The following is a 27,908-nucleotide window of genomic DNA, read 5'->3' as shown; positions in this document are numbered from 1 at the left end:
TCTACGAAAACGTCTGGACACATCACCCTGCTCCTCAGAAATCTCCAGTGTTTGCCTATCCACCTCAGTATCAAACAAAAACTCCTCTCCGTTGGCTTTAAAGGACTCCATCAACTTGCTCCCCCCCTACAGTCCAGCCTGCACACTTTGGTCCTCTGGTGCTAACCTTCTCACTGTGCCTTGACCTCACCTGTCTCGCCGCCAACCCCTAGCCCATGTCCTTCCCCTGGCCTGGATTCCCCTCCCTCCTCTAATATCACAGACAGCCACTTTTCCTTCCTTCCAAAAGACACATCTCCTCCAAGAGGCCTTCCCAGACTAAACCCCACTTTTCCTCATCTCCCACTCCCTTCTGCATTGCCCTGACTCACTCCTTTTGCTCTTCTGCCCTCCCAGCCCCAAAGCACTTACATATGTATCTGTCATTTTATGTTTCCCTTTACTCTTCCTTGTTCCCAGCCCTATTTTTATTGACGCCTGTCTCCCGCACTCTAGACCATGAGCTCTTTGTGGGCAGGGAATGTGACTGTTTATTGTTGTATTGTACTTTCCCGAGCACTTAGTAGAGTGCTCTACACACAGTAAGCGCTCAATAAATACGAATGAATGAGTGAATTAATGTGATCCCCACCCATGAGGAGCTTCCAGTCTGCAGGGGGAGAGAGACATAGAACCAAGACTGTCAAGAACATTATATGTAGGAGTAGGTCATTTGGCCTTGAGGAGAGTCCTCAACAAGCTGACGCCAAGGACTAAGAGGTGGCCTTTGTGGGAGGGGAAGGACAGTGGTTGGGGCATCAGGAATGGATGGGCAGACACCTGCTTGCGAAGATATAAATGAGGCGTGCCGTGGGTTCTGATGGTGCTTCAACCTCTGCAGCCTCGGCTCCTCGTCTCATCCCTCTGGCCCTCTGGGCCGCGGGGCAAAAGCCTCTGAGTGGGGTGGCAGGAGGAGGAAGGCCGGGCCCTTGCTCTCTGGCCTTAGGGTGGAGTCGGGCTGCTCCTCCCCTCCCTTCGTGAGCCAATGCAGTCTGGGGTCCCTCACCCCCACCTCGCCTCTGTTCATTAGAATACAGTAAACAACTGATATTTACTGATCCCCTGTTTTGTGGAAAGCTCTGTATTAAGTGCTCTAAATCATTTTCTCTTACCTTTTTAAATACTCTCCCTGCCCACCCAAGAAGCTTAAAGTCAGTGGGGGAGAGGGTCATAAAATAATTACAGGTAGGAGGAAAAAGTGGATATGTAGATATGAGTGTGGGTGTAGCGCTAATCCAGATGGTTGTGAATTCTTGAACTAGGTTCCCTTGAAATGTTCTTGAAGACCTGATACCAGGACATCTTCCTGAAACAGTATTCCTGGCAGGAGTCCCTTCATAGAACTCCACTAAACTTTCCAATTCTGGTAATCAGTCTCTATGGCATCCATTTAGTGCTTACTGTTCTCAATGCTGGGGAAGATACAAGATAATCAGGTCAGACACAGTCCCTGTCCCACATGGGGTTCACATTCTAAGTAGGAGAGGGAACAGATATTGAATCCCCATTTTACCAGTGAGGTAACTTAGGCACGGAGAACTTAAGTGATTTTCACCAGGTCACACAGCAGGCACTGGGTGGAGCCAAAATTAGAACCCAAGTCTGCCAAGTCCCAGGCCCCTGCTCTTTCCACTAGGCCATGCTGCTCCTTTGCTCCAGTCACGTTGTTTCCATCCTCCCCGTTTGCGAAGCACACACCCCTGTCCATTATCCTCGACTCCTCCCTCTCTGTAAAGCCCCCTAATTCAGTTTTTATCCAAACCATCTCCAGTGTCCTCTCCTCTCTCTCCATCCAAATGGCTATCAAGCTGCTCCAAGCACTCATTTTGTCTGTCCTTGACTACCAACTCAGCCCCTTCCCTGATCCAGTGATTTCTTCAGTCCGTACCTCGTTCTGCTGCTTGGTGAGTTTTTCAAGTGTGGTTCTTTACATTTCTCCCCAATAATAATAATAATAATTGTGATATTAAGCACCTACAATATGCCAAGCATTGTTCTAAGAATTGGGGTAGATACAGTATAATCAGGTCGTCCCAGGCCCTGTCCCACCTGGGGCTCCCAGACTAAATAGAAGCATCTGACCATTGGCTTTAAGGTCCTCAGTCTCCTTATTCTCTTTCTTTTCCCACTCTACCCCAGCTCTCCCTCTTCATTCTTCTCAGATTAGCTGGCCTCTTTCTCATCAGTCTTTCTTCTAGCCTCTTGTTCAAGAGGTCTTTCCTGACTAAGGTCTCTTTTCCTTTTCTCCCGCTCCCTTCTGCCTCACCCTGACCTGCTCCCTTTATTCATCCTCCGCTCCATGCCCCACAGCACTCATGTACATATCCATAATTTATTTCTTTATATTAATGTCTGTCCCCCTCTAGACTGTAAGCTCGTTGTGGGCAGGGAATGTGTCTGTTATGTTGTTATATTGCACTCTCCCAAGCACGTAGTACAGCACTCAGTAAATTCAGTTCATTTCTTCCTCTGACCCTCCTTCCCTTTCTCCATTCCTTTCTCCCTCCCTCCTCCCTTCCCTTTGCACATGCATATCATTTATTTGCTTCATTCCCCTGTCCCATCTGCACAACAACCATTTCATGAGCAAATGCCTACTTCACATTTGCCAAATGGCCTCATTTTCTCCAGACCCTCTTTCCACCAGAATCCTTTCATTTCTCAATTTTTTTCTGTAATTGCATGCTCCAGTCAAGCACCTTGATTTGTAGTAGGAGAAGTAGGTAGGGTGTAGACCATTGAGAAGGAGTAAACAAAGTTTACGAGCTTCCCTGCACACTAAACCCTTTTTTTTTTGTCTCTTACAGTGAGAGTTCCTTATTTCATTGACTTGAAAAAGCCACAGGATCAAGGGCTAAATCATACCTGCAATTATTACTTACAACCTGAAGAGGAGGTAACCATTGGAGTGTGGTAAGAAATAGCTATAATATGACTCTATGGTTTTTGAGCAGGAGCCCTGCAGATGATCTTTTAGCTCTGGGAGGATCTTCTATACTGCAACTTAACTGTGGTCCTTTTTCTAAATGCCAAAGGTCATTATTTGTCCTTTTACTTAGGTGTTTTTTTTACTCTGCTGCATATCATCTTGAAATAATCAAGGAAAAGAGCATTTGACAAGTAACTTGAGATAACCTTGACATTTTTCCTGTAGGACCTCTGTTGAATTAGGCAGAATGAGACTTGAGAATGAGGGGGAGAGATTTCCAGTTAAGAGAATCCAATGCTTCCTATTGAGAGGATTGGCAACGCACTCCGGGAGCAGTTTCCATGATGTTCCTGAGTCTTAGCTGAGGTTTATACTGTTCACACGTACTTCAAGTATGGAAGAATTCTTCTGGGAGACTTTGGCCCAAACATAATGCACTGTATTGCCTTGTCTCTCAAGTATTTAGTTAACAGATATAGCCTGTTTTCCCCTTTATTTCTGGCATTTTAGTTTTGTTGCCCTTGCTCTTTGTGGTCACACTGTTTCACTTCTGCAGGTGAAAAGGGAGGCTCACATCTATTTACAAAGAAAAGTCCCAGAAATCTGTTTTGGGGGTGTTACTGGGAGAGTACCGTTTGGATAGGGGTTTCCTCGGCTATAAACTAGGCCTATATACACAGCATAAAGAAGCTGGAAGGATATTGAAAGTTCATACAACTAGATTGCCTCAAAAAGTGGTGCTTTGCAAACCCAGTGGCAAAGCCAGTTTAAGGGTAGCAGTGTGAAGCAGCACAGTATTTCACTTCAGGTCAGGTACAGCGGGAGATGTTTAATTGAGATTTGTATGTCCCTGTAGCATAGTGAGGCACATTCATAGTGCATTAACAGCTCATACCATTTTGTTACCTAGGCAGATCAGTGATGCATTGCTAGGCCAAGAAGCAGAAAGCCAAATCGTGAGCAGCCTGACCATCAGAAGGCTGACTGACAGCACGGCCTTGATCTTCAGACAGTTTTGGTCAATAGAAAATGCAACAGCACAGCAAAGGGAACTCCGATGTTTGTCCAGCAGAGAATGGACCATCAGCTGCCCTTTTATGCCTTGCACTGGTTCTCCCACTTTTCTGCCTCAATAATCTTTGGACCATCAGGAAATGTATGCATGTTTCACTGAATGATGCGACTTCAGGCTAAATGCCAGCTGTTCTGGAAACCTTACATGGCTGAATTTATTACCTTGTTCATCAAGTGTGCTGAGACACTCCCTGGTTCATGTTTTGTCTGGGTAACTTTTGTTATGATACAGTATCCCAGCAAATTAGCTTTGATTTAAAGGATGTTCCCAGAAAAAATTCTGACAGTAGCTAAAGGTGGATTTACCACTGTCATGTATTTTGGTCAGAAGCAGCCGGCCTGTCCCTGGGAGCTTCCGCATTTTGTCAAGAAGGCATCCACTGGAAATACCCATGGATGCCAGGGAGGGAGATTGATAGCCAGAGTATTTTGAATTACTGTTTTTCCGAAAGTGTCTTTCTCATTTGGTTTCTTATCAAGTGCAGGTGAAAAATGCCTTCTGCAAACGCACTAGCGGAAACAACAGAAGATGCCCCCAAGTTGTAACTCAGTGATTTGGTATTGAGGCCTCATTTAGAAATGTTGGCCTGTTAAAGTACCAGGAAATGTAAAGAGGGAATGTTTAATTTGTTGTTTTCGATACTCATTACTATAACTAACCTTTGAAGTAACCAAATAAAACCAAGTCAGTTGTTTTTCTGTTTTTGTTTTTTAAGATCTTCTCACTTCTCACCATCTCTGCTTGTTTCCAGGCACACAGTTCCTGCAGCTTTGTGGAAGGATGCTCAGGGAAAGGACCAAACGTGGTATGAGGATGCTTTGGCTGCCAATCATCCTATAATTCTCTACTTACATGGAAATGCAGGCACTAGGTAAAGACTGAAGGGAGAACTAAGTTCTGTCGTTAATGATGTGGAGTTGGGGTAGGGGATGCCGGCTGTGAGTTAATATGTCTTCATACCTAGTCTGCAAAAAGAGGTCTGTGCACATCCAGGCCACATACATGCTGGATCCCACAAGGGTAAAATCTGAGGTGGTTGTGCCGTTCAAACCAGTGTCGTGAAGGGGAAGGTAGAACAGTGAGCATGCAGAAGAAAAGGGGAAAATGAAGTTAATAAGTGAAGTGAAATGGAAAAGTGCCCTACAGCACTTATGTACATAGCTTTAATTTATTCACAGAATTGGTGGGCAGTGTGTACCAACTCTGTTATATTGTACTTTCCCAAGTGCTTAGTTCAGTGAATCAGTGCACGGCAAGTGTTCAATAAATATGATCTATTGAAATGCAAAGGAAAATCAGCCTCCAAGTCTTTCTCTCAGGATAGGTCCCAGGCAGACCGGCAACAAGGCGAATCACTTTTTTCTGGCTTTCAGCCTTGGGCTCGAAAAACTGTGTAATTCATCCTCTGCAGTTCAGTCCCTAAGTATATCAGCTTGCCCAGTATCTGCTTTGGAAGCATTATGGGTAACTTATGTTCTGTGTCTATTTAAAATGGATATTTTATAGGCAAAATGTTCCAGTCATTATTTGAAAGTGTCATCTCAACTCATTAAAACATAAGAAATGTTTCTTTGAGGTTCCAAAAAAAAGAAACATTCATTTTCATAAATCAAGAAGTGGCTCATTCATTACCTCAGTCAGAAACTGACAGTTCAAATGGAGTAAGGATAATTTAATAACTGAGGGTCCATGATAGGTTTTTAAAGGGGGTGGTTTTGAGGGGATAGAGGTACATTTAAAATCAGAAATAGGGATGTCAAGAAGGAGAGCTGTTATCCAGTTCCTCCAAGCATTCTTTGGTGTCCTTATTGCAGGTGTTAGCTAAAGCTCTCACCCAGGATGTCATTCATTTTGTTTTACTGTGAAAGAATTGTGAGAAGTGACAAATTGAGGTGCATGAGACTGGCATAGTTTTTTAAAGTAATTTCCATGAGGAATTCCATATTTGGATCCGTATTTAGCATGGAGCAAACCAGTCTCCAGTGTCAAGCCAGCTAGTGGGATTCTTCTCTCCTTGACCACCATCTTCAACTGCTCTCTCTTTCCAATAGCTTCTTCTTCATCCCTTTCAAACATGCACATACGTCCTCTATCCAAAAAAAAAGCGCTCAGCTCCCTCCAGTTATTGCCACATCTCCCTCCTTCCATTTCTCTCCAAACTCTCTCAGAGAGTTTTGTAGGCCTGCTGCTTCCACTTCCACTCCTCCAGTTCTCTTTTAGCTTCCTCCACTTTCACTCCACTGAAACCGCCCTCTCAAATTCATCAGTGACCTACGTCTATCCAGATCCAGCGGCCACTACTCCATCCTCATTCTCTCAGCTGCCTTTGAAGCTACCCCCTTCTCCTGTGAACATCTAAACGGTGGCTTTCGCTGCCACTGCCCTCTCCTCGTTCTTCTCTTTCCCTGGCTGTTCTTTCTCAAATCAATAATTAGTTGAATGCTTGTGCAGAACATTGTATTAAGTGCTTGGGAGATTAGGGTATAATAATATAGCAGACACATTCCCAGCCCACAGTGAGCTTACAGTCTCTTCTTTCTCCAGCTCCTGCTGTCTCCCACGCTCTTACTGTGGGAGCCCTTGAGGACTCAGTTCTGAGTCCTCTTCTATTCTTCATCTACACCCACTACTGTGGAGAACTCATTCACTCCCGTGGTTTCAACTACCATCTCTATATAAATGGTTCCCAAATTGACGCCTCCAGCCCTGACTTCTCTCCTTCCCTGCAGTCCCGCATTTCCTTCTGCCTTCAAGACATCTCTTGATATGCCTCCTAGACCTCATGTCCCAAACAGAACTTCACATCTTACTACCCAAATCTTGTCCTCTCACTGACTTTCACATCACTGTAGACAACCTCGCCAGTCCTCTGATTCTCACAAAGCCGGTTTCCTTATTGTTATCGTCAACTCATCTCTCATTCAATCCACATATTTAGTCTGTTGCCAAAGCCTGTCAAGACTTCCTTCATAACATCTCTAGAATCTGCCCTTTTCTCTCCACCCAAACTGCTATCATGCTGGTCCAAGCGCTTATCTTAACCTGTCTTAACTACTGCGTCGGCCTCCTTGCTGACCTTCCTGCCTCCATTTTCTTCCCTCTTCAGTTGATTCTTCACTCTACTGCTAGGATCATTTTTCTAAAAAAAAAAAAAGTTCAGTCCATGTCACCCCACTCTTCAAAAACATCCAATATTTGCCCATCCATCATAGATGACAGAAATTACTGATCATTTGTTTTAATCAGCTTTTTCCCTCCTACCTTATGGAATTCGGTAAGTGCTTGCTATGTATCAGGCACTGTTCTGAGCTCGGGGGTATATTCAGGGTAATCAGGTTGGACACAATCCATGGCCTACGTGGGGTACACAGTCTTCACCCCCATTTTACAGATGAGCTAACTGAGTCACAGAGAAATAAAATGACTTGCCCAAGGTCACACAGCAGACAGGTGGCAGAACTGGGATTAGAACCCAGTTTCTTCTGACTCCCAGGCTCATGCTTTCTCCACTAAGCCATGCTCCTTCTCTCTAATCACCCACTGCAACCCAGCCTGCACATTTTACTCCTCCAACACCAGCCTTACTCACTGTACCTTGATCTAGTCTGTCTCACTGTCAAGGAAGTCCCTCCCACTTCACATAGGACAGACCGCCAATCTCTCCAGCTTTGAAGCCTTACTAAAATCACATTTCCTCCAGAAGCCTTCCCTGATTAACCCCTCATTTCCCTATTTGCCCTCCTTTCTGGGTCACCACGTATGCATTTGTGTCTGTGCCCCTTAAGCATTTTGATTCTCTCCCCCCTCCCATGTCCCATAACATCTTTAAGCACTTGGATATTCTCCCAACCCCATCCCAGCCTCACAGCACTCAAGTCCATGCATTTGTTTTCTACCACTTCCCTTAGCTGTCATTTATTTGAATGCGTCTCCCTCGCTAGACTAAAAGCCTCTTGAGGGCAGGAATTTTACCTACCATATCTGTGGTATTCTTCTCTCTCAAGGACATATTTAGGTCAATGCGCTGCACATAGTAAGTCCTCGATAAGTCTCATCGATGGATTGACTGATTGTTCTGAGTAGATATGATTAATGATTTTGGAAATGTGTACCACTTAGTTCCACTTCAGGGATAACATTTCAGTTTTTCCAGGCTTCAGAGGCATCCTGCTACTCTGCTTCTCCAAGTTATATGCATCTTCAGATTAGGTTTCAGGTCTCTTACTACCTTTAAAGTTTCCCCAAGCCCTATTAGAGTGCTCAGTCGGTACAAATGATACATTACCCATCCCATCCTGGAGGATTCTCAGGGCAGCCTCCAAAGTCCAGGTATCCATCAGCAGGCTGAGAAGTGCAGCTTTAATAGGTATAGCATCTCTGGGCCGTATTTGTGGATCACGGGTACACTTGAGCCAAGCAGAAGATATTAATGAGGTCGTATTCTTAATGAAAAATGACCATGGCTAGAAAACTTAAACATGAGCCTTTTCAGTTCTATGTTGAACTGCAGTGGAATACTAGTAGCAAATTGCCGAATTGTACTTTCCAAGCGCTTCGGACAGTGCTCTGCACACAGTAAGTGCTCAATAAATAAGACTGACTGAATGAATGAATGTAAATTCTACTACTGTTGTCTGAGATAGCATTTTTTCCTCCACAGCATTGCGTATTTCGGCCCTTCCATTCCACCTAAACTCTGGCCACTACCCTGTCCCAGGTCCTCTTTATATACCGGCCAAACCACTATGTTGACGGTATGAGCCCCTTCACCGATCTCCCTGCCTCCAGTCTCTCTCCTCTCCAGACCATACTTTACTGCCAGGATCATTTTTTTAAAACATTGTCTGCCGTTAGCTACTCCTCCAAAATCTTCACTGGTTAGCCATTTCTTTCCACATTAAGTAGGAACTCCTGACTGTTGGGTTTAAGGTGCCATCTCTGCTCTCTTTTGTCTTTCATTTTTTCTCCCTCCTCACCTCAGCTCCCTCTCTCTACTCCTCTCAAGATAAGCCTGAGGCCGTGGAGAGATCATGCGCCTGGGAGATAGAAGGTCATGGGTTCTAATTCCGTCTCCACCATTTGTCTGCTGTGTGACCTTGGGCAAGTCTCTTTATTTCTCTCTCCCTCAGTTATCTCATCTGTAAAATGGGGATTGAGACTGTGAGCCCCATGTGGGAAAGGGACTGTGTCCAATTCAATTTGCTCGTATCCACTCCAGCGCTTAGTACAGTGCCTTCGTACATAATAAGCACTTAACAAATACCACAATCATGATTATTCTTATTATGCCATGCCACATTCTTGACTCTCTAGCTTCAGACCTCTTGCTCACACCCATTCTCTTGCTTGGGATTGTTTTCCCATTCAAATTGGCCACAACAGGGTTCTCCACATTCATTCAGTTGTATTTATTGAGCGCTTACTGTGTGCAGAGCACTGTACTACGCACTTGGGACAGTACAGTACAACAATAAACAGACATATTCCCTGCCAACAACAAGCTTACAGGGAGTGGAGAAGAGCAAAGGGAGCAGGTCGGGATGACACAGAGGGAGTGGGAAATGAGGAAAGATGGGGCTTCGTCTGAGAAGGCCTCTTGGAGAAGGAGATGGGCCTTCAACAAGACTGAACTGGGGGGGAGTAATTGTCAGATTTGAGGAGGGGGGTTCCAGGCCAGAGGCAGGACATGGGCTAGGGTCCTGCAATGAGAAAGGCGAGATCAAGGCACAGCGAGAAGGTTAGCACTAGAGGACTGAAGTGTGCGACTGAATTGTAGGAGAGTAGTGAGGTGAGGTAGGAGGGGACAAGTTGATGGAGAGCTTTAAGGCCAACGAAGAGGAGTTTTTGTTTGATACCAAGGTAGATGGGCAACCCCTGGAGTTTTTTGAGGAGCGAGGTGACATGTCCAGAATGATTTTGGTAGAAAAATGATCCCAGCAACAGAGTGAAGTATAGACTGGAGTGGGGAGGCCAGCAAGGAGGCTAATACAGTAATCCAGGCAGGTTAGGATGAGTATTAACGTATGGATGGAGAGGAAAGGGCGGATTTTAGTGATGATGCGAAAGTGGTACCAACAGGATTTAGTGATGGATTGAATATGTGGGTTGAATGATAGAGAGGATTCAAGGATAAGGCCAAGTTTACTGGATTGTGAGACAGGATGGATGGTGGTGCCATCTTCAGTGATGGGAGAATCAGGGGAAGGACTAGGTTTGGGTGGGGAGATATAGAGTTCTGGTTTAGACATGTTAAGTCTGAGGTGGTGGGAGCTCACCCAAGTAGAGATGTCTTGAAGGCAAGAAGAAATGCGAGACTAGAGAGAGGGAGAGAGATCAGGGCCGGTGATGTAGATTTAGGTATCATCTCCATAGAGGTGATAGTTGAAGCCGTGGGAGTGAATGAGTGCTCCAGAGGAGTTCAAAGTCTCCCAGAAGTTTTTCCCAATTAATTTTCTTCTTCCTAGTGCATATTCTCTCAACAACAACCTTTTGTATCACCTCCACACTTATTCATCCATTCATTCAGTGGTATTTATTGAGCGCTTACTATGTGCAGAGCACTGTACTGAGCACTTGGAGTGTACAATTCGGCAACGGATAGAGACAGTCCTTGCCCAGAGACGGGCTCAGAGTCTAAATGGGGGAGACAGAGAGCAAAGCAAAACAGAACAAAACAAAACAAAAACAAGACAGCATCATCAAGATAAATAGAATGAAGGAGATATACACCTCATTAACAAAATAAATAGGGTAATAAATAATATATACAAATGAGCACAATGCTGAGGGAAAGGGGGAAGAGCAGAAGGTGGAGGGGAGGGGAAGGGGAGCAGAGGGAAAGGGGGTCTCAGGCTGGGAAGACCTCCTGGAGGAGGTGAGGTCTCAGTAGGGCTTTGAAGAGGGGAAGAGAGTTAGCATTCCCTTATATCAATTTATGTACTTTTCTGTTTAAGCCCATCTTCTTATCTTCTCACCTGGGTATCTATCTTTCCATTCTTCTTCTTATGTAATTTATTTTGAGTTTGTCTCCCAGCTAAGTGGGTATCTTTTTATCTCTTATTGTATTCTCCCTTGCTCTTAATTTAGTGATTCCTACATAGTGGGTGCTCAATAAATACTGTTGATTGGTTGATAATGACAATGGGTTTTCTTTAAGGCAGCCTGCACTCTCTCATCCCTACTAGTTACATACCACTGAGGCTCTGTGACAGCTTAGGGGGTCTCCCTTGCCTTCCTGAGGACTTGAATACCCTTTTCTCTTGCTTTGGGGACACCCAGAGGTATCCCAGAGACCCTTACGTGTTTTTTTTCTAGCAGTGATTTTAGGGTCTCACACTAATGTCCCCCTGAAGTTGTCCCCTATAATTTGCTGTACCACAACTGGCAAGAATCGCACCTCCAAACGGCGTGAGAAGCATCCGGAGTCTTATCTAGTCACTCCTGCTCCCCAGATCTGGTTACCGAGGCTTGGGTGAGAATAAACAATCCCTCCCCTCTCCACTGTCATTGAGGTACTTTCTCCTGTTTTTGGGAGTTCCACCCCATGTCACACAAGTGATCAGTCAGTGGAATTAATTGAGTGCTTATTGTTTGCAGAATATACTAAGCACTTGGAAAAGTATAACAGAGTTGGTGGACCCATTCCTGCCCACCAGGCAGGGAACTTATAGTCTAGAACTATATAGAACTATATAGTCTAGAACATATAGAACTTATAGTCTAGAGAGGAGACAGACATTAAAATCAATTACGGGCATGTAAATAAGTGCTGTAGGGCTGAGGGTCATTTGGGAAAATCAGTCAATCGTGTTGATTGAGCACTTGCTGTGTGCAGAGCACTGTACTAAATGCTTGGGAGAACGCAGTATAAAAGAATTGTTAGGCATGGTCCCTCCCCAGACAGATCCAAGTGTGTAGGTGACACAGAGGGAGAGTTAGGGGAAATGAAGGCTTAGTTGGGGAAGACCTCTTGGACAAGTGATTTTAACAAGTCTTTAAAGGTGGAGAGGGCAGTGGTCTGACATAGGTGGGAATAACTTGCTTTCACTTACCTAGAGGTTTAATAGTAACACTTGAACTGATTATGTGACAGCTCTTAGATCTGGTACCGAGTCACCTTTCTCTGAAGTTAATATGTTTTCCAAGGGGTAACCTCTCCTGTTCCCCCTCCCACTTCTTCCCCTGAAATCTTTGCACTTCCCTGCACGTAGCTATTCTGTGGTTCTTCCCATGCCTCGGCCCTCCTGGGCTTCCAGGCCTATATTCCCCTTGCTGAACATAACCCTCTTGGGGAACTCAGGCTCTATTCTTGGATCCTGCCCCAAGTTTCCCAACGAAGCCTGAGCGCTCTGCATCTTAACCCTTATAACACTTGATCTATACTTCGAAATGACTTCCCCACCTAGGAAACCCCCTCTTCTTTTTCCCAAATCCTTTCCTGCAATTTGCTGTGATTAAACTGATGTCATAAGGGATTGATATTCTTTGTAGGTGAGCTTTCTCCTCAGTGAGAAAGAGTAATTGCCTGCTCTCGAAGCTTCTGGGCTTCTTTCTCCTTTATCTTTCTATTTAGTGCAGCAAAGTGCTACGGGTGAGTAGGTGGGCAAAGGTGTAGCGCATTGTGAAGGGTGCAAGATTTTTGTATGCACCCATTTATAGTACGAGTGACTTCAGTAGGTTGCCAACCCTGGGCGGTAGCACTGTGAACCACCAGCCACTGTGGTCTTCACTGTCCAAGTTTTTCCAGATTCCTCCAGGGCTTGTCCACGCAAAATGGTGCTTCAGTTGAAAACCTAGCCCCTTTCAGGCACTCCCTTAAATTTGTTTTATGGTTTTGCTTTATGGCACTTGTTAAGCATTTACTATGTGTCAAACACTGTTCTACGCCCTGGGGTAGGTACAACTTAATTAGATCAGACACAGTCCTTGTCCTGCTAGGGGTCTCACGGTCTTAAATAAGAGGGAGAAAAGGGCACTCTCCATTATATAGTTGAGGAATCTGAGGCACAGAGACGTTAAGTGATTTGCCCAAGGTCACACAGCGAGCGATTGGCAGAGCAACTTGCCAGGATAAGAACCCAGGATCTCTGACTCCCAGGCTTGTGCTCTTTCCACTAAGCCATGCTCCTTCTCCTAAATGTAGATGTTACACCATGGTGAGATGTAGGTCGGAGTTTAGGGGGCTGGATTAAACATCTATGCACTGCATATTTCACTCTTTTGTCTTGGAGAAGTTGCAGAAGTTCCCCTTTTTTTGTTCTCTACAAATAGATCTTTCTGCTTTCTAAAAATGCTCCAGGAAGTGTGCATTTTATTGAAGTTGCATACGAACTGTTAGTCATATGACAAGCAAGACCAACTCAGAAGGAAAAGAAATGTGATAGTTGGTAAGAATGTGACTCTCCTCTTCTTTTCTTCAGGCTGTCATCAGTCAGGACCAAAAAAAAGATCCCCCTCTTTTTTTAGGTGACAAATTGCATAACATAAGCATTACCTATCCTTAGGGTCCTTTCTTCTGCCAAATCTCCACCTCCCCCAAACTCATAGTCAGCTTCTTTCCACGTTAATTTTTTTTCAACTGGAGCATCCGATTCATAGTCAACGATGAGGTGGCTGAATTGAACCTTATCATTTGGATTTTTTGCTTAACTTGTTTAGGGATTGTAGTCAGGACCCCATCATCCGTCTTCTATCACCGTATCGGGTGGACAAAGCAAGGGTTCAGACGTGTAAAAATGCAATTAGAGGAGCTGGCCTGTGCATTCTTCCAGTCCTAAGAATTGGGGGCCACTTGGATCTAGCACAAAGTGGGATTGGATTTGGGCACCCCATGCATCACATTGGTTATTCACTTGGTTATCCCCTGAGCTCCTGGGACTGTGATTTGCAGCAGCCCAGGTGACAACTGAGTACGTTAGGATTCTATTTTGCAGCCTCTGATGGTGATGCCAGACCGCATATTTCTGGCCCATCAAAGACTCTAGCAGACAAACTCCGGAAACCTTCCACAGCAGTTTTTCAACTACATCGCCAGCTGGTATTTAATGCATTGCTGTGTCATGGTCTTATTCTTGGGCAAACAGTCCAAAATGTGTTACTGAAAGGAAAGTTGGTCATGTAGCCATGATGGGATGGTCCTCCGTAAACATTACTAGTGATGTCCGGAGGTAAACATTGACCTGTCCCTTCCAAATGACCTGTTGCCATAGTTGCAGACAGAAGACTAGGCTGGGTCTGATCCAATAATGACATTTCTTATGTTCTTATATTCCTGGGTAACAGCTATCATTCAGAAACTTAGCTGTGAATTAATTAGCTGGGACTGGGTCAGGGAAATACTGTCAAGGGCTTCCAGTGGGACCAGTCTGAGACTAAGCAAGGTAAGGGTTTGCCTCAGGTCACCAGCCACTGTGGTAAGGGTGTCTCTGCCCCGCCACCCTTACTGTCTGGCTTGCCTCCAGGGTGGTGGAGGGTAGGAAGTGATTCAATAGCAGGATGTAGGTCAGTGGCACCTGGGCAAGGAGGAGTGCAAAATATTTTGAGTAATGTCATGGGGTTATGTGGTGTGCCCACACAGCGTGATATGATGGCGTCGGGCTGAATGTCAGAAGCTGGGCCTGGCTCCCAGACTTCCTCGGGACTTCAAGAGCCTCCATGATGAGTCTGGGGTCCTCCCCTCTCGGGGGATACTAAGGCTAGGAGATTTTCCTAGTCACCAAAGGTCATTATCATGAAAACAGAGGTTTGTGGATAAGCCTCTGGCATCTGGGTTAAGAAATTTAGACCTCAGAATCCTTGCAGGAATGCTGGAGACTGCTGAAAGAAGCACTTGGGAGAGTACAATAAAGTTGCAGACAAAGTTATAATAATGTTGGTATTTGTTAAGCGCTTACTATGTGCAGAGCACTGTTCTAAGCGCTGGGGTAAACACAGGGGAATCAGGTTGTCCCACGTGGGGCTCACAGTCTTAATCCCCATTTTACAGATGAGGGAACTGAGGCCCAGAGAAGTGAAGTGACTTGCCCACAGTCACACAGCCGACAAGTGGCAGAGCTGGGATTCGAACTCATGAGCCCTGACTCCAAAGCCCGTGCTCTTTCCACTGCGCCACGCTGCTTCTCCAAGTTATAGCTCCTCAAGGAGTTTAGAGACTAGTGGAAGAGAGAGACTGTGTCAAACTTACCGACAAATGATATGGATGCTTAAGATATGTAAATACATGCTATCGTTGGCTGTGAGTACTTAAGTGGTTAGGTGAGACAGAAGTGGTGAAGTAGCCCGAATAACCTGGGAGAGTAGAATTTAAGCAAGGAAGGCCTTCTACAGGAGATGTGTTTGGAAGATGGCGGGGGTGCCGCTGTGGTCTGTTGGATTTGAAAAGGGTGGGAATTCCAGGCCATGGGAAAGAGAGTAACCGATGAGAACAAGGCAGCGAATAGATTAGATTGAACCATCACTTCATCAATGAATGGTATTTATTAAGTGTTTACTGAGTGCAGAGCACTGTACTAAGCACTTGGGAGAGTACAGTACAACAGAGTTGGTAGACACGTTCCCCGCCCACAACAAACTTACAGTCTAGAGGGGGAGATATAAAGAAGTGGTATATAATTTATAGATAGGAATCTTTGGAAAAAAGCTAATATGCTATTACTAATTTTTTCCCCTCCCTTGTACAATTGCTCTCTAGAGGAGGGGACCACCGAGTGGAGCTCTACAAGGTAAGAAGCACTCTTATTTGTTCTCTCTAGGAAGAGTAGACTGGCTATTTGCATAGATGAGCTAATAATTGTTTTTATCGCCATTGGGGAATAATCAGTTGTCCTCTCCGTGGGAGTGTTGAAAAGTTGTGGCAGCTATATAAATATATTATGAATTCAGAGCACTTTCTATTTTATTTTTCCCGGAGATCTTTGGAATCCCCAATTTTTTTTGATAATCTGAAGTCAAACAAAGCTCCCCCCAAAACAGAACACAGACTGGCTAATACGGTCCTCTTTATCACTGATTGATTCTTTACACTCAATCGCTGGTATTTATTGAGCACTTACTCTCTGCAGAGCACTGTACTAAAGCCCCTGGGAGAGTACAGTAGACCAGGAGGACACAATTCCTGCCCTTAAGGAGCTTACAGTCTATCAGGGAAGGCAGATATTAAAATAAAGTACGGGTAGGGAAAGCAACAGAGTGCAAGGATGTGTACGTACGTGCTATGGGAGTGGGGTTTCGGGGAGAATACAGACCCGAAAGCTAACGGGTTGGGCTTCGAGTGCATGGATGGTAAAGGAGGGAGGGATAATAGGGTGGGGAGATGAGAGGTTAACTAGGGAAGGCTTCTTGGAGGAGGTATTATTTTAGTAAGGGCTTTGAAGATGGGGAAAATGGTGGTCAATCAGATATGAAAGGGGAGGGAGCTCCAGATAGGAGGGAAGGCGGAAGAGATGAGATCAAGGTACAATGATTAGGTTGATGTTAGAGGAACAAAGTGTGTGGGCTGGATTGTAGTAGGAGAGGAATGACCATAGGTAGGTAGACACATCTTAGGCCTAAAATACTTACTTGTAAGAGCCTTCCTCCCAGAACAGTGGGAGATATGTAGACTTTCATGAAGCTAAGAGAACTCATTCAAAAATTATATTTTCTAAGATATTATTTTTGGCATCCTTTGATTGAGAATATGAAAGAGTAAATATGATAAATGTTGACAAAATATCTAGACAGAAATATTTAAAGCAGTGAGTTTATTCCCTAATCGATTGGGAAGGCTGTATTTTTTTTTCAATATAAAAATTAGGCTCCAAAGATTCCAATAGCCTTTTGGTATGGACTTGATCAGCGTGGCTCAGTGAAAAGAGCACAGGCTTGGAAGTCAGAGGTCTTGGGTTCGAATCCCACTCCACCGCTTGTCAGCTGGGTGACTGTGGGCAAGTCACTTAACTTCTCTGGGCCTCAGTTCCCTCATCTGTGAAATGGGGATGAAGACTGTGAGCCTCATGTGGGACAACCTGATTACCCTGTATCTACCCCAGCGCTGAAGAACAGTGCTCTGCACATAGTAAGGGCTTAACAAATACCAACATTTTTTTTTATTAGCCCTCAATTTTAGTTGATTCCCCAATTCCTGTGGTAATTGACTTGTGGGCTGTGGTATCTGGGGAGCTCTGTTCTCTCTGATTCCTTGGGACACAGAATCCAGAGCTGTTCCTCCCAAGGTCATCTTCTAACTCTACCTGGCTCTTGAGTCTCCTGATTCTTCCCCCTTGATTATTGCCCAGTGGGTAACTCCCTTCTTACCCCTCCCCACTCCCTCATACTCAGCAGTGAGTATGTTGGCATTAGTGGAATGACCTGTGTGGTAGGCAGAGTTGGAGGGTGATAAAATAGTTTAAAGGCAAAGGTAAGGAGTTTCTATGATGAGCAACCACTGGAAGCCGTTGAGGTGTGAGGAAACCTGGACTGAATGGTTTTGAAGGAACACTGATCCAGGCAGTAGAGTGAATTATGAACGGGCTTGTGAGACGGGGAGCATGGTGGTGCTGTATTCAGTGAAGGGAAATTCACTGGGATGTCAGGGTTTGTGTAGGAAGATGAGAAGTTATTTTTGCGAAAGTACAGTACAGTTAGTAGGCACAATTTGTGCCCTCAAGAAGCTTACAGTTTAGTTGGGAAGACCCACTAAAATGAGCTACGGGTGGGGAAATCAGATTTTCAAGATATGTACATTAGTGCAGGGGAGGGGACAGGATGAGTAGGTGCTTAGGGAGTGAGAATACAAGTGCGTAGGTGATGCAGTAGGTGGTGAAAATAGGGTGGTGAAATGAGAGGTTAGCCAGGAAAGGCTTCCTGGAGGAGAAGTGATCTCAGTAGGGCTCTGAAGATGGGGAAAGTAGGGGCCTGCCAGATATGAAGGGGGTTCCTGGCAGGAGGGAAGAAATGAGCAAGAGATCAGTGGTGAAAGAGATGAGATCAAAGGGCAACGAGTAGGTTGGCAATTAGCAGCATGAACTAGTGGAAAAATCTTGGGCCTGGATTCTAACTCTGCTCCTTGCCTGCTCTTTGACCTTGCGCTGGTCATTTAACTCCTCAGTGCCTCAGTTTCCTCATCTCTAAAGTGGGGATCCCATACTTGTACTCCCTCCGTAGTAGAGTGTAAGCCCAGTATGGGATGGACTGTGCCTGATCTGCTTGAATTGTATCTTCTCCAGCACATAGTATAGTACCGGCAACATAGTAAGCGCTAAACATTCATTCATTCATTCAATTGCATTTACTGAACGCTTACTGTGTGCAGAGCACCGTACTAAGCGCTTGGAGGGTACAGTTCGGCAATAGATAGAGACAATCCCTGCCCAACAACAGGCTCACAGTCTAAAAGGGGGAGATAAATAACAAAACTAGAAGTCAGGCAGAGTACACATCATTATTATTATTATTATCGTCATTATTATGGATGAAATGGGCCATCTGGGTTGTAGTGGAAGACGAGTGAGGATAAATAGGGGTAGAGGGCTGCTTGATTGCTTTAAAGCCATTGGTCATGAGTTTCATGTTGATACAGAAAGGAATGGGCAGTAAATGGAGGATTTTGAGGAATGACGATCTGGGCAAGAGAGTGAAGTATGGACCGGGGAGGGTAGAGGCTGGAGGCAGGGATGTATGTGAAGTAACTGATGCAGTAGTGGAGATGAGAAACGACAACTGCGATGACTAGTCGGATGGTAGTTTGACGTGAGAGGAAGGGCTGGATTCTACAGATGTGACAAACACGATTTGAACAGATGTGAACTAACACGATTTGGGGGTTGACTGAAAGAGACAGATGTCTGGGATAATGCCAAGGTTTAAAGCCAAGATAGGGTAGGTTTGAGAGACGGGAAGGATGGTGGTCAACAGATGAAGAATTCAGTGGAAGTGAAGATGAGAAGTTCAATATTGAGCATGTTGAGCGTGAAGTTTCAGTAGGACATCCAAGTAGAGATGTCTTCAAGGCAGCAGGAAATGCTGATTTTCAAGGAAGAAGAGAGGCCTGGGCTGGAGAGGTAGTTGGAGCAGTGGGAGTGAATGAGCACCCCTGGGGAATGGCCATAAATTGAGGGGAGAAAAAAGAGAACACAGAACTAAGCCTGAGGGGCCCAGGAGTTGGGCTGGGAGGCAGAAGGAGAGCTAGTGAAAGAGACCGAGACGGAACGGCCAGAGAGGTGAGAGCCCAACCAGGAAACAGTGTCAGAGGTTAGCTAGTATTTCCAGAAGAGAGTGGTCTCCAGTGACAGAGTCTGATGAGAGGTCAAGGAGGATTAGGACAGAATCGAGTCCATTAGATTTGGTAAGAGGTAGGTTGTTGGTCACCTCCCCCACCTGCCAGCCCCAGCCATGTGCTCTTTGGAACCCTCTTGGCTCTGTGTTGGCAAACTCCTCTTCATCTTCAACCTGTTCCTGCTCCTTCTCCTCCTGACTCTCCCAAGATGATACTGTCTCCCCCCTCCTCTCTCTCAATCAATCAATTAAGGGGATTTAGCACTTACTGAGTATAAGTGTACAGAGCACTGTACTATTTGGGAGAGAACAGTATGGAAAGTTGGTAGACACTGTCCCTGCCATCAAGGAGCTTACAATCTCAGTGGGGAGAGACATGATATAACCCCAACCCCATAGCATTTATGTACATATCTTTAAATTATATAGTACAAATTACTTATTCATGTTAATGTCTGTCTCCCATCTAGACGTAAGCTTATTACGGGCGGGGAATGTATCTGCTAATTCTGTTGTACTCTCCCAAGTGCTTAGCACAGTGCTCTGCTAATACCATTGATCGAATAAAAAAAAAAGCAGATAATAGAAGCAGCAGAGTATAAGGAGGCCTGAGGGGACCTGATCTTCTCCTGCTCCCTAAGACTTATTGGGAAAGGGGGAAAATGGGTTTTTTTTTCTCTTTTTTTAAAATGGTATTTAAGTACTTACTAAGGATCTAGCACTCTTCTAAACTCTGGGGTAGATAAAAGTTAATCAAGTTGGACACAGGAGTTGACCTGTTTCTTGTCCACCAAAGCCACTTTTGCTTCATCCTATGTTCTCCACCTATGTTCTTTCTCTTCCTTTTAAGTCCATATCATCATATCATATCTGCCTCTATCATACCCATTCACTCCAGTTAATGATTACCCTTTTCTACTGTTCCCCAGACCCAAACTCCAATTTTCTGAACCATTTTGATGCCTTTCTCACATTCTTCCTTTCCTCCATACCTTCACTGAGCTTCAGGGATCTCAGTAGCCACGTGGATGTTCCTCATTACCTCTCAGCCAACCTCTTCCTCTCACTTCTCAATTCTGTTCTAGATTGTAAGCTTGTTGTGGGCAGGGATCGTGCCTGCCAATCCTGTTATATCGTACTCTCCCAAGCACTTAGAACAGTGCTCTGCAATAGTAAGTGCTCAGAAAATACCATTGATTGATAGTAAGCACTCAGTAAATACTACTGGTGATGATGTTGAGCTTACTGAGCACCCCACATCACCTGCTCATGAACTTGGATACATACTTGAACTGATCTCTTACCTTGCCAACTCTGAAATTCTTCTCTCCAATCACAACCTTGGCAGCTGCCTTCTCTCCCACACAACCCCTCCCCAGAAAACAGTCTGTCCCTTGACACCCTCCAATTATCCCAGACCATCATGCCTCTAGTCATTCTATCCAACCTCTTTTTTCGTTGCACAAATCCGTGCCCTGGATGCCGCCCTCTGTACTAAACGTAAGCTGTTGACACTCCTGTTCCTCCACTGATCTTCCACCATCAACCCCCAGCCCTCCACAGTCCATTTCCTCCATTCTTGTGTTCAAGTTTCGGAGCACTGCTTGAGGAAGTTCAGGTATCGGGTCGACCTCATCCATCTTGCTTGCTGTAACTCTATCCTGTCCTTCGTCTCTGCCTAGCAACACTACTTTTCCTCCCTTATGGACTCCCAAGCCCTTCGCCTGCACCAACTGGTTTTGACTTTAACTTTCTCCTTAAACTCCCAGTTCCCTCTCTTTTTCCTTGTCATCTATTTCATGGACAAAATTAAAACAATAAAGCAGCGTACTCCCTAACACCTCCTCACTTCCTAATCCTGTCTCCTTCCAGCCTTTTGTCTACTCTCTTGTTTGTTTTTATTTTTTTTAAATGGCATTTGCTAAGCGTTTACTATTTGCCGGACACTGTATTCTTTCCAGCCATCCATCCCTCAAGAGATCACCCACCTTTTTTCCAAATCTACTCTCCCCACCTGCATCTCTCATCCCATCCCTTCATACCTTATTAAAACACTTGTCTCCTCTCTTCTTCTCAACCACCGTCTTCAACAGCTTACTTTCCAGTGGCTTTTACTCCACTATCAAGCAGGCCCATGTAACTCCTGTGTTCCACTGAAACTGCTCTCTCTGAAGTCAACGGTAATATCTCTATTCCATCCTAATCCTCCATGACCTATCAGCAGCCCTTGACACTGACGGTAGACCATCCCCGTCTCCTGAAAACATTATTATGGTTTTCACTACCACTGTCCTCTCCAGGTTCTCCTCCTACTTCTCCGGCTGCTCTCTTTTGCTCTCTCCTCAGTGGATCCCTCAAGGCTCAGTTCTGGTTCACTTTCTATTCTCCATTTATACCCACTTCCTTGGAAAACTCATCTGCTCTCATGCCATTTGGGTGTTGTGGGAACTGGAGGCACCTAGAAGTTAAGCGACTTACCCAAGATCACACAGCAGGCAACTGATAGAGCCAGGCCTAGAACCCAGACCCTCTAACTCCCATCATCATTAATGAATGGTATTAATAGAGCACTTACTGGGTGCAGACCACTGTACTAAGCGTTTGAGAGGGCACAGTACAACAGAGTTGGTAGGCAGGTTCCCTGCCCATGATGAGCTTAAAGTCTACAGGGGGAGACACATGTTAATATAAATAAATAATTTATAATATATGATTTATAGATATATATGTAAGTGCTCTGGGGTTGAGGGTGAGACTAATATCAAATGCTTAGGCCTGTACTGTTTCCACTAGGCCATGGTGCATTTAATAAATAAATACCATTGATCGATGTCCAGCCATCACCCACCCTTCACATCTATATCCCTGCGAGTCCCTATGCTCAGCAATTGTGCATATATGTATATTTTTACCTCTACACTATTTAAATATTTATTTGTGCACTCAATTACTTGTTCAGCTATTTCACCCTGAAGGAGTATGTTCTAATTCCAACTTTGTACTTGCCCTTCCTGTAGCTTTCAATGTCTGTAAATAATTTTGTTTGTGTCCCCCACTGGATTTTAACCTCCTTGATGGCAGGGACTGTGTGTTTTGCTGCTGTTGTGCTCTCCCAGGTGCTGAATACGGTGCCTAGCACTCATTAGGTCCCTTAAAGTGCCACTTCTGGATTGACTCAGAAGAACTTGATCACTTTACATGATCTGCTGCCCTCTGGGCCCCTTTCTAGAAGGCAGCAAAGGTTTTAAGCAGCACCATTTCTGAGGTGGTGTTGGAAATTGGAATTGGAATTTAAATGTATTAGGAGTAAACCAGGCATAGGGATATTCTTTTGATTCAAGACAGACAGATTAACTCCTCAGGGGATTGTTGATGTTTATCAGGTGTTCTGTGCTGTAATTTTAATCACCAGTGATTCCTAAGTAAAATGGGAAGGGTGAACAAGGGAAAAGCTACCAAGAGGTTGAGCGTGTTCTTACTAGGGAAAGAATAATTTTATTCCTTCACGTGTTGTGATCTCCCTTTGGCTCTGCCAATTCTATGGTCAAGCAAGAGAGCTGGGACCATCTCTGGTACAGTTATTCATTTAGTTATGAAGGGAGAAGGTACAATATGATCCCCTAGTAGACTTTTTAATAGATTTTAATTGTCCTTCACTTGCCATTGTTGGCCAGCTTCTTCAAATACTTGAAATACTTCAGATACTTACATGATCTGCTGTCCTTTGGGCCCCTTTCTAGAAGGCAGCTAAGGTTTTAAGCAGCACCATTTCTGAGGTGGTGATGGAAATTGGAATTGGAATTCCAGATCATCACTAGCTTTGTTTGTAGTTCTGGTCTTCAACCAATCAATTGTATTTTTTGAGCACTTACTGTGTGCAGAGTACTGTGCTAAGCACATGAGAGAGTACAGTATAACAGTATAACAGACACATTCCCTGCCCACAGCAAGCTTACAGTCTAGAGGGGGAGACAGACATTTCTATAAAGAAATAAATTATGGATGTGTACATGTGTGCTGTGGGGCCGGGGAGGCGGGGATGAGTAAAGGAAGCAAGTCAGAACAACACAGAAGGGACTGGAAGCAAAGGAAAAGATGGCTTAGGTGGAGAAGGCCTTTTGAGGGAGGAGATGTACCTTAAATAAGACTTTGATGGGGAGCGAGTAATTGTCGGATAAGAAGAGGGAGAGCGTTCCAGGCCAGCAGCAGGGTGTGGGTAAGAGGCCGATGGGTAGATAGACAAGTTCGAGGTACAGTGAGAAGGTTGGTGAGAGGAGTGAAGTATGTGGGCTGGACTGTAATAAGAGAGTAGCAAGGTGAGGTGGGAGGGGGCAAGGAGATTGAGTTTTTTAAAACCGGCGATGAGGAGTTTCTTTTTGCCACGCAGGTGGATGGGCAATCCCTGGAGGTTCTTGAGGAGTGCGGAAACGTGGCTGGAACTTTTTTGTAGAAAAATGATCCAGGCAGCAGAGTGAAGTCGGGCCTGGAGTGGGGAAAGACCAGAGACTGAGAGGTGGGCAAGGAGGCTGGTACAGTAATCAAATTGGGATAGAATACGTGCCTGGATTAACGTGATAGTTTGGATGGAGAGGAAGAGGTGGATTTTATCGATGTTGTGAGGATTGAACTGACAGGATTTAGTGATTGAGCGTGTGGGTTGAATGAGAGAGAGGAGTCAAAAATAATGCCAAGATTTTGAGTTTGTGAGAAAGGAAGGATGGTGGTGCTATCTACAGTGATGGGAAGGATAGGGTTTGGATAGGAAGATGAGTTCTGTTTATGACTTGTTATGTTTGAGGTGATGTCAGGACTTCCAAGTAGAGATGTCTTGAAGGCAGGAGGAAATGTGAGACCACAGAGAGGGAGAATGATCAGGGCTGGAGTTGTAGATTTGGAAACCATCCGCATAGAGGAGGTAGTTGAAGCCATGTGAGCAAGTGCATTCTCCAAGGGAGTGGGTGTAGATGGAGATTAGAAGGAGACCCAAGACTGAACCTTGAGGACACCCACAGTTAGGCGGTGGGAGGCAGAGGAGGAGCCCATGATCAACGAGTCAGTGGTATTTTTGAGCACTTAATGTATGCAGAGCACTGTACTAAGTGCTTGGGAGAATACAATACAACGTAGTTAGCAGACATGTTTCCTGCCCATAACAAGCTTAAAATCTAGTCATTATCAAGGGGTGTAACTTGTCCACTGGACATCAGCAATTGAAATGTGTTAGGGTTCTCCAGGTTAAGGGAGCAGGGTTGGCCCTTTCAAGATCATGGAGGGTGTAGACAGTGCATTCATGAAGTTTTTCCCCAAATCCCACATTACAGAAATAAGGGACCCCCCCCGCCCACCCCAGAGAAACCTGAAGGTGATAGGTTCTAGACAAACCAAGGGCATTCATTCAGTAGTATTTATTGAGTGCAGAGCACTGTACTAAGCGCTTGGAACATACAATTCGGCAACAGATAGAGACGATCCCTGCCCATTGACGGGCTCACAGTTTAATTGGGGGAGACAGACGGACAAAACCAAGACAACTTAATCATGATAAATAGAATCAAGGGGATGTACACCTCATGAACAAAATAAATAGAGTAATAAAAATATATACAAATGAGCACAGTGCTGAGGGGAGGGGAAGGGAGAGGGGAGGAGCAGAGGGAAATGGGGGGAAAGGGGGCTTAGCTGAGGGGAGGTGAAGGGGGGGCAGAGAGGGAGCAGAGGGAAAAGGGGAAGCTGAGTCTGGGAAGGCCTCTTGGAGGAGGGGAAGAGAGTTAGTGTGGCAGAATCCCTTCTTTCCACAGTTGGGTAAACATATGGAATTAAAAATTAGAGCAAGACTGTCCCTAGCCTCAGGAAGCTGATGAACTGAAAATGAAACAATACCAAAAATGGGAAGAAGGAGAATAATTAATAGTAAGAATGATGATAATTATGGTATTTGTTAAGCACTATGTGCTAGGCATTGTACTAGGCACTCGGGTGGAGACAAGCAAATTGGGTTGGACACAGTCCCTGACCCACATGGGGCTCACAGTCTTAGTCCCCATTTTACGGATGAGGTAACTGAGGCCCAGAGAAGTGGCTTGCCCAGAGTCACACAGCAAAGTGGCAGGGCTAGGATTAGAACCCACGACCTTCAGATTCCCAGGCCATACTGCTTCCCACTTATAGGAATCGATGGGAAGGGGTGAGGTGTGTCATCACATGACACTGTTCTTTCTGGGTCTGGAAGGGTGAATGGGGTCATTCATTCATCCAGTTGTATTTATTGAGCACTTACTGTGTGCAGAGCACTGATCTAAGTGCTTGGGAGAGTACAATATAACAATGAACATACATTCCCTGACCACAACAAGATTATATTCTTGAGGGAAAGAACAGACATGAATCTAAATGCATTATAGATATGTACATAAGTGCTGTGGGGATGGGAGGGGGGATGGATAAAGGGAGCAAGTCAGGGCGACACAGAAGGGGGGGGAGAGGAGGAAAGGAGGACTCAGTCAGGGAAGGCCTCTTGGAGGAGATGTGCCTTCAATAAAGGCTCTAAAGGGGAGGGAGAGTAATTGTCTATTGGATTTGAGGAGAGAGGGGGTTCCAATCCAGAGGCAGGACATGGGCAAGGGGCCGGCGTCGAGATAGACGAGATCGATGTACAGTGAGGTTAACATTAGAGGAGCAAAGTTTACAGGCTGGGTTCTAGTAGTAATAATAATAATAATGTTGGTATTTGTTAAGCGCTTACTATATGCAGAGCACTGTTCTAAGCGCTGGGGTAGATACAGGGTAATCAGGTTGTCCCACGTGAGGCTCACAGTTAATCCCTATTTTACAGATGAGGGAACTGAGGCCCAGAGAAGTTAAGTGACTTGTCCTCAGTCACACAGCTGCCAAGTGGCAGAGTCGGGATTCGAACCCATGACCTCTGACTCCCAAGCCCGGGCTCTTTCCACTGAACCACGCTGCTTCTCATAGGAGAGTAGTGAGGTGAGGTAGGAGGGGGCAAGGTGGTTGAGTGCTTTAAAGTAGATGATGAGTTTTTGTTTGAAGTATAGTGGATAGAGCACGGACCTGGGAGTCAGAAGGTCATGGGTTCTAATCCCAGCTCCACTACTTCTCTGCTGTGTGACCTTGGGTAAATCACTTTATTTCTCTGTGTCTCAAATACCTCATCTGCAAACTAGGGATTGAGATTGTGAGCTCCACTCGAGAGAGGGACTGTGTCCAACCCGATCTGCTTGCATCCTCCCCAGTGCTTAGTACAGTGCCTGGGGTATAGAAAGCAGTGAACAAACACAATAATTATTATTATTATTTCATTCATTCATTCAATAGTATTTATTGAGCGCTTACTATGTGCAGAGCACTGTACTAAGCGCTTGGAATGGACAAGTCGGCAACAGATACAGTCCCTGCTGTTTGACGGGCGTACAGTCTAATCGGGGGAGACAGACAGACAGACAAGAACAATGGCAATAAATAGAGTCAAGGGGAAGAATATCTCGTAAAAACAATGGCAACTAAATAGAATCAAGGCGATGTACATTTCATTAACAAAATTAACAAAATAAATAGGGTAATGAAAATATATACAGTTGAGCAGACGAGTACAGTGCTGAGGGAGAGGGGGAGGAGCAGAGGGAAATGGGGGGAAAAGATGGTTAAGCTGCGGAGAGGTGAAGGGGGAGTGGTAGAGGGAGTAGAGGGAGAAGGGGAGCTCAGTCTGGGAAGGCCTCTTGGAGGAGGTGAGTTTTAAGTAGGGTTTTGAAGAGGGAAGAGAATTAGTTTGGCGGAGGTGAGGGAGGGCGTTCAGGACCGCGGGAGGACGTGGCCCAGGGGTCGATGGCGGGATAGGCGAGACCGAGGGACGGTGAGGAGGTGGGCGGCGGAGGAGCGGAGCATGCGGGGTGGGAAGTAGAAAGAGAGAAGGGAGGAGAGGTAGGAAGGGGCAAGGTGATGTAGAGCCTTGAAGCCTAGAGTGAGGAGTTTTTGTTTGGAGCGGAGGTTGATAGGCAACCACTGGAGGTGTTTAAGAAGGGGAGTGACATGCCCAGATCGTTTCTGCAGGAAGATGAGCCGGGCAGCGGAGTGGAGAATAGACTGGAGCGGGGCGAGAGAGGAGGAAGTGGATGGGCAACCACTGGAGTTTCTTGAGGGGTGGGGAAACATGTCCTGATTACTTTCATAGAAAAATCATCTGGGTGAAGTGTGGACCGGAGTGGAGAGAGAGAGGAGTCTGGATGATCGAGGCGGGATAAGACACGTGATCGTATTAAGATGGAAGTAGTTTGGATACAGAGGAAAGGGTGGTTTTTAGCAATGTTGTAAAGGTGAAACCAACAGAATTTAGCAATGGATTAATGGTGTGGGTTGAATGAGAGGAGAAAAGGATTACACCAACGTTCCGGGCTCATGAGTTGGGAAGGATTGTGGTGCCACCTCCAGTTGTGGGAAAGTCAGCAAGAGGACGAGGTTTGGGTGGAAAGATAAGTAATTCTGTTTTCTCTGCCTCTCCTAGGAGAAAGTTTAGATATGTTAGAAAGAAAATAGAGTGTGTGTGTGCTAATTTTACTTTAAAATGGGACCATATGACAGTATTTCGTTTGTTTTTAAGTT

At 45.2% G+C, this 27,908-nt stretch overlaps 1 protein-coding gene across 1 annotated transcript in view; it reads left to right on the top strand.

Annotated features, from left to right (window-relative positions):
* ABHD12 (abhydrolase domain containing 12, lysophospholipase) overlaps nt 1–27,908 on the top strand; it is a 117,015-nt gene that overhangs the window by 53,230 nt on the left and 35,877 nt on the right. Inside the window, exons 3-5 of the mRNA XM_029072139.2 lie at nt 2,847–2,952; nt 4,795–4,914; nt 15,733–15,763. Of these exons, the coding sequence (XP_028927972.1) occupies nt 2,847–2,952; nt 4,795–4,914; nt 15,733–15,763 (257 nt within the window). The remainder of the gene's footprint in view (nt 1–2,846; nt 2,953–4,794; nt 4,915–15,732; nt 15,764–27,908) is intronic.

Source organism: Ornithorhynchus anatinus, chromosome 9, assembly GCF_004115215.2.
Source record: "Ornithorhynchus anatinus isolate Pmale09 chromosome 9, mOrnAna1.pri.v4, whole genome shotgun sequence".
Classification (NCBI taxonomy): Eukaryota; Metazoa; Chordata; class Mammalia; order Monotremata; family Ornithorhynchidae; genus Ornithorhynchus; species Ornithorhynchus anatinus.
The sequence above is the reverse complement of the archived record's forward strand: the minus strand, read 5'-3'. Positions and strand labels throughout refer to the sequence as shown.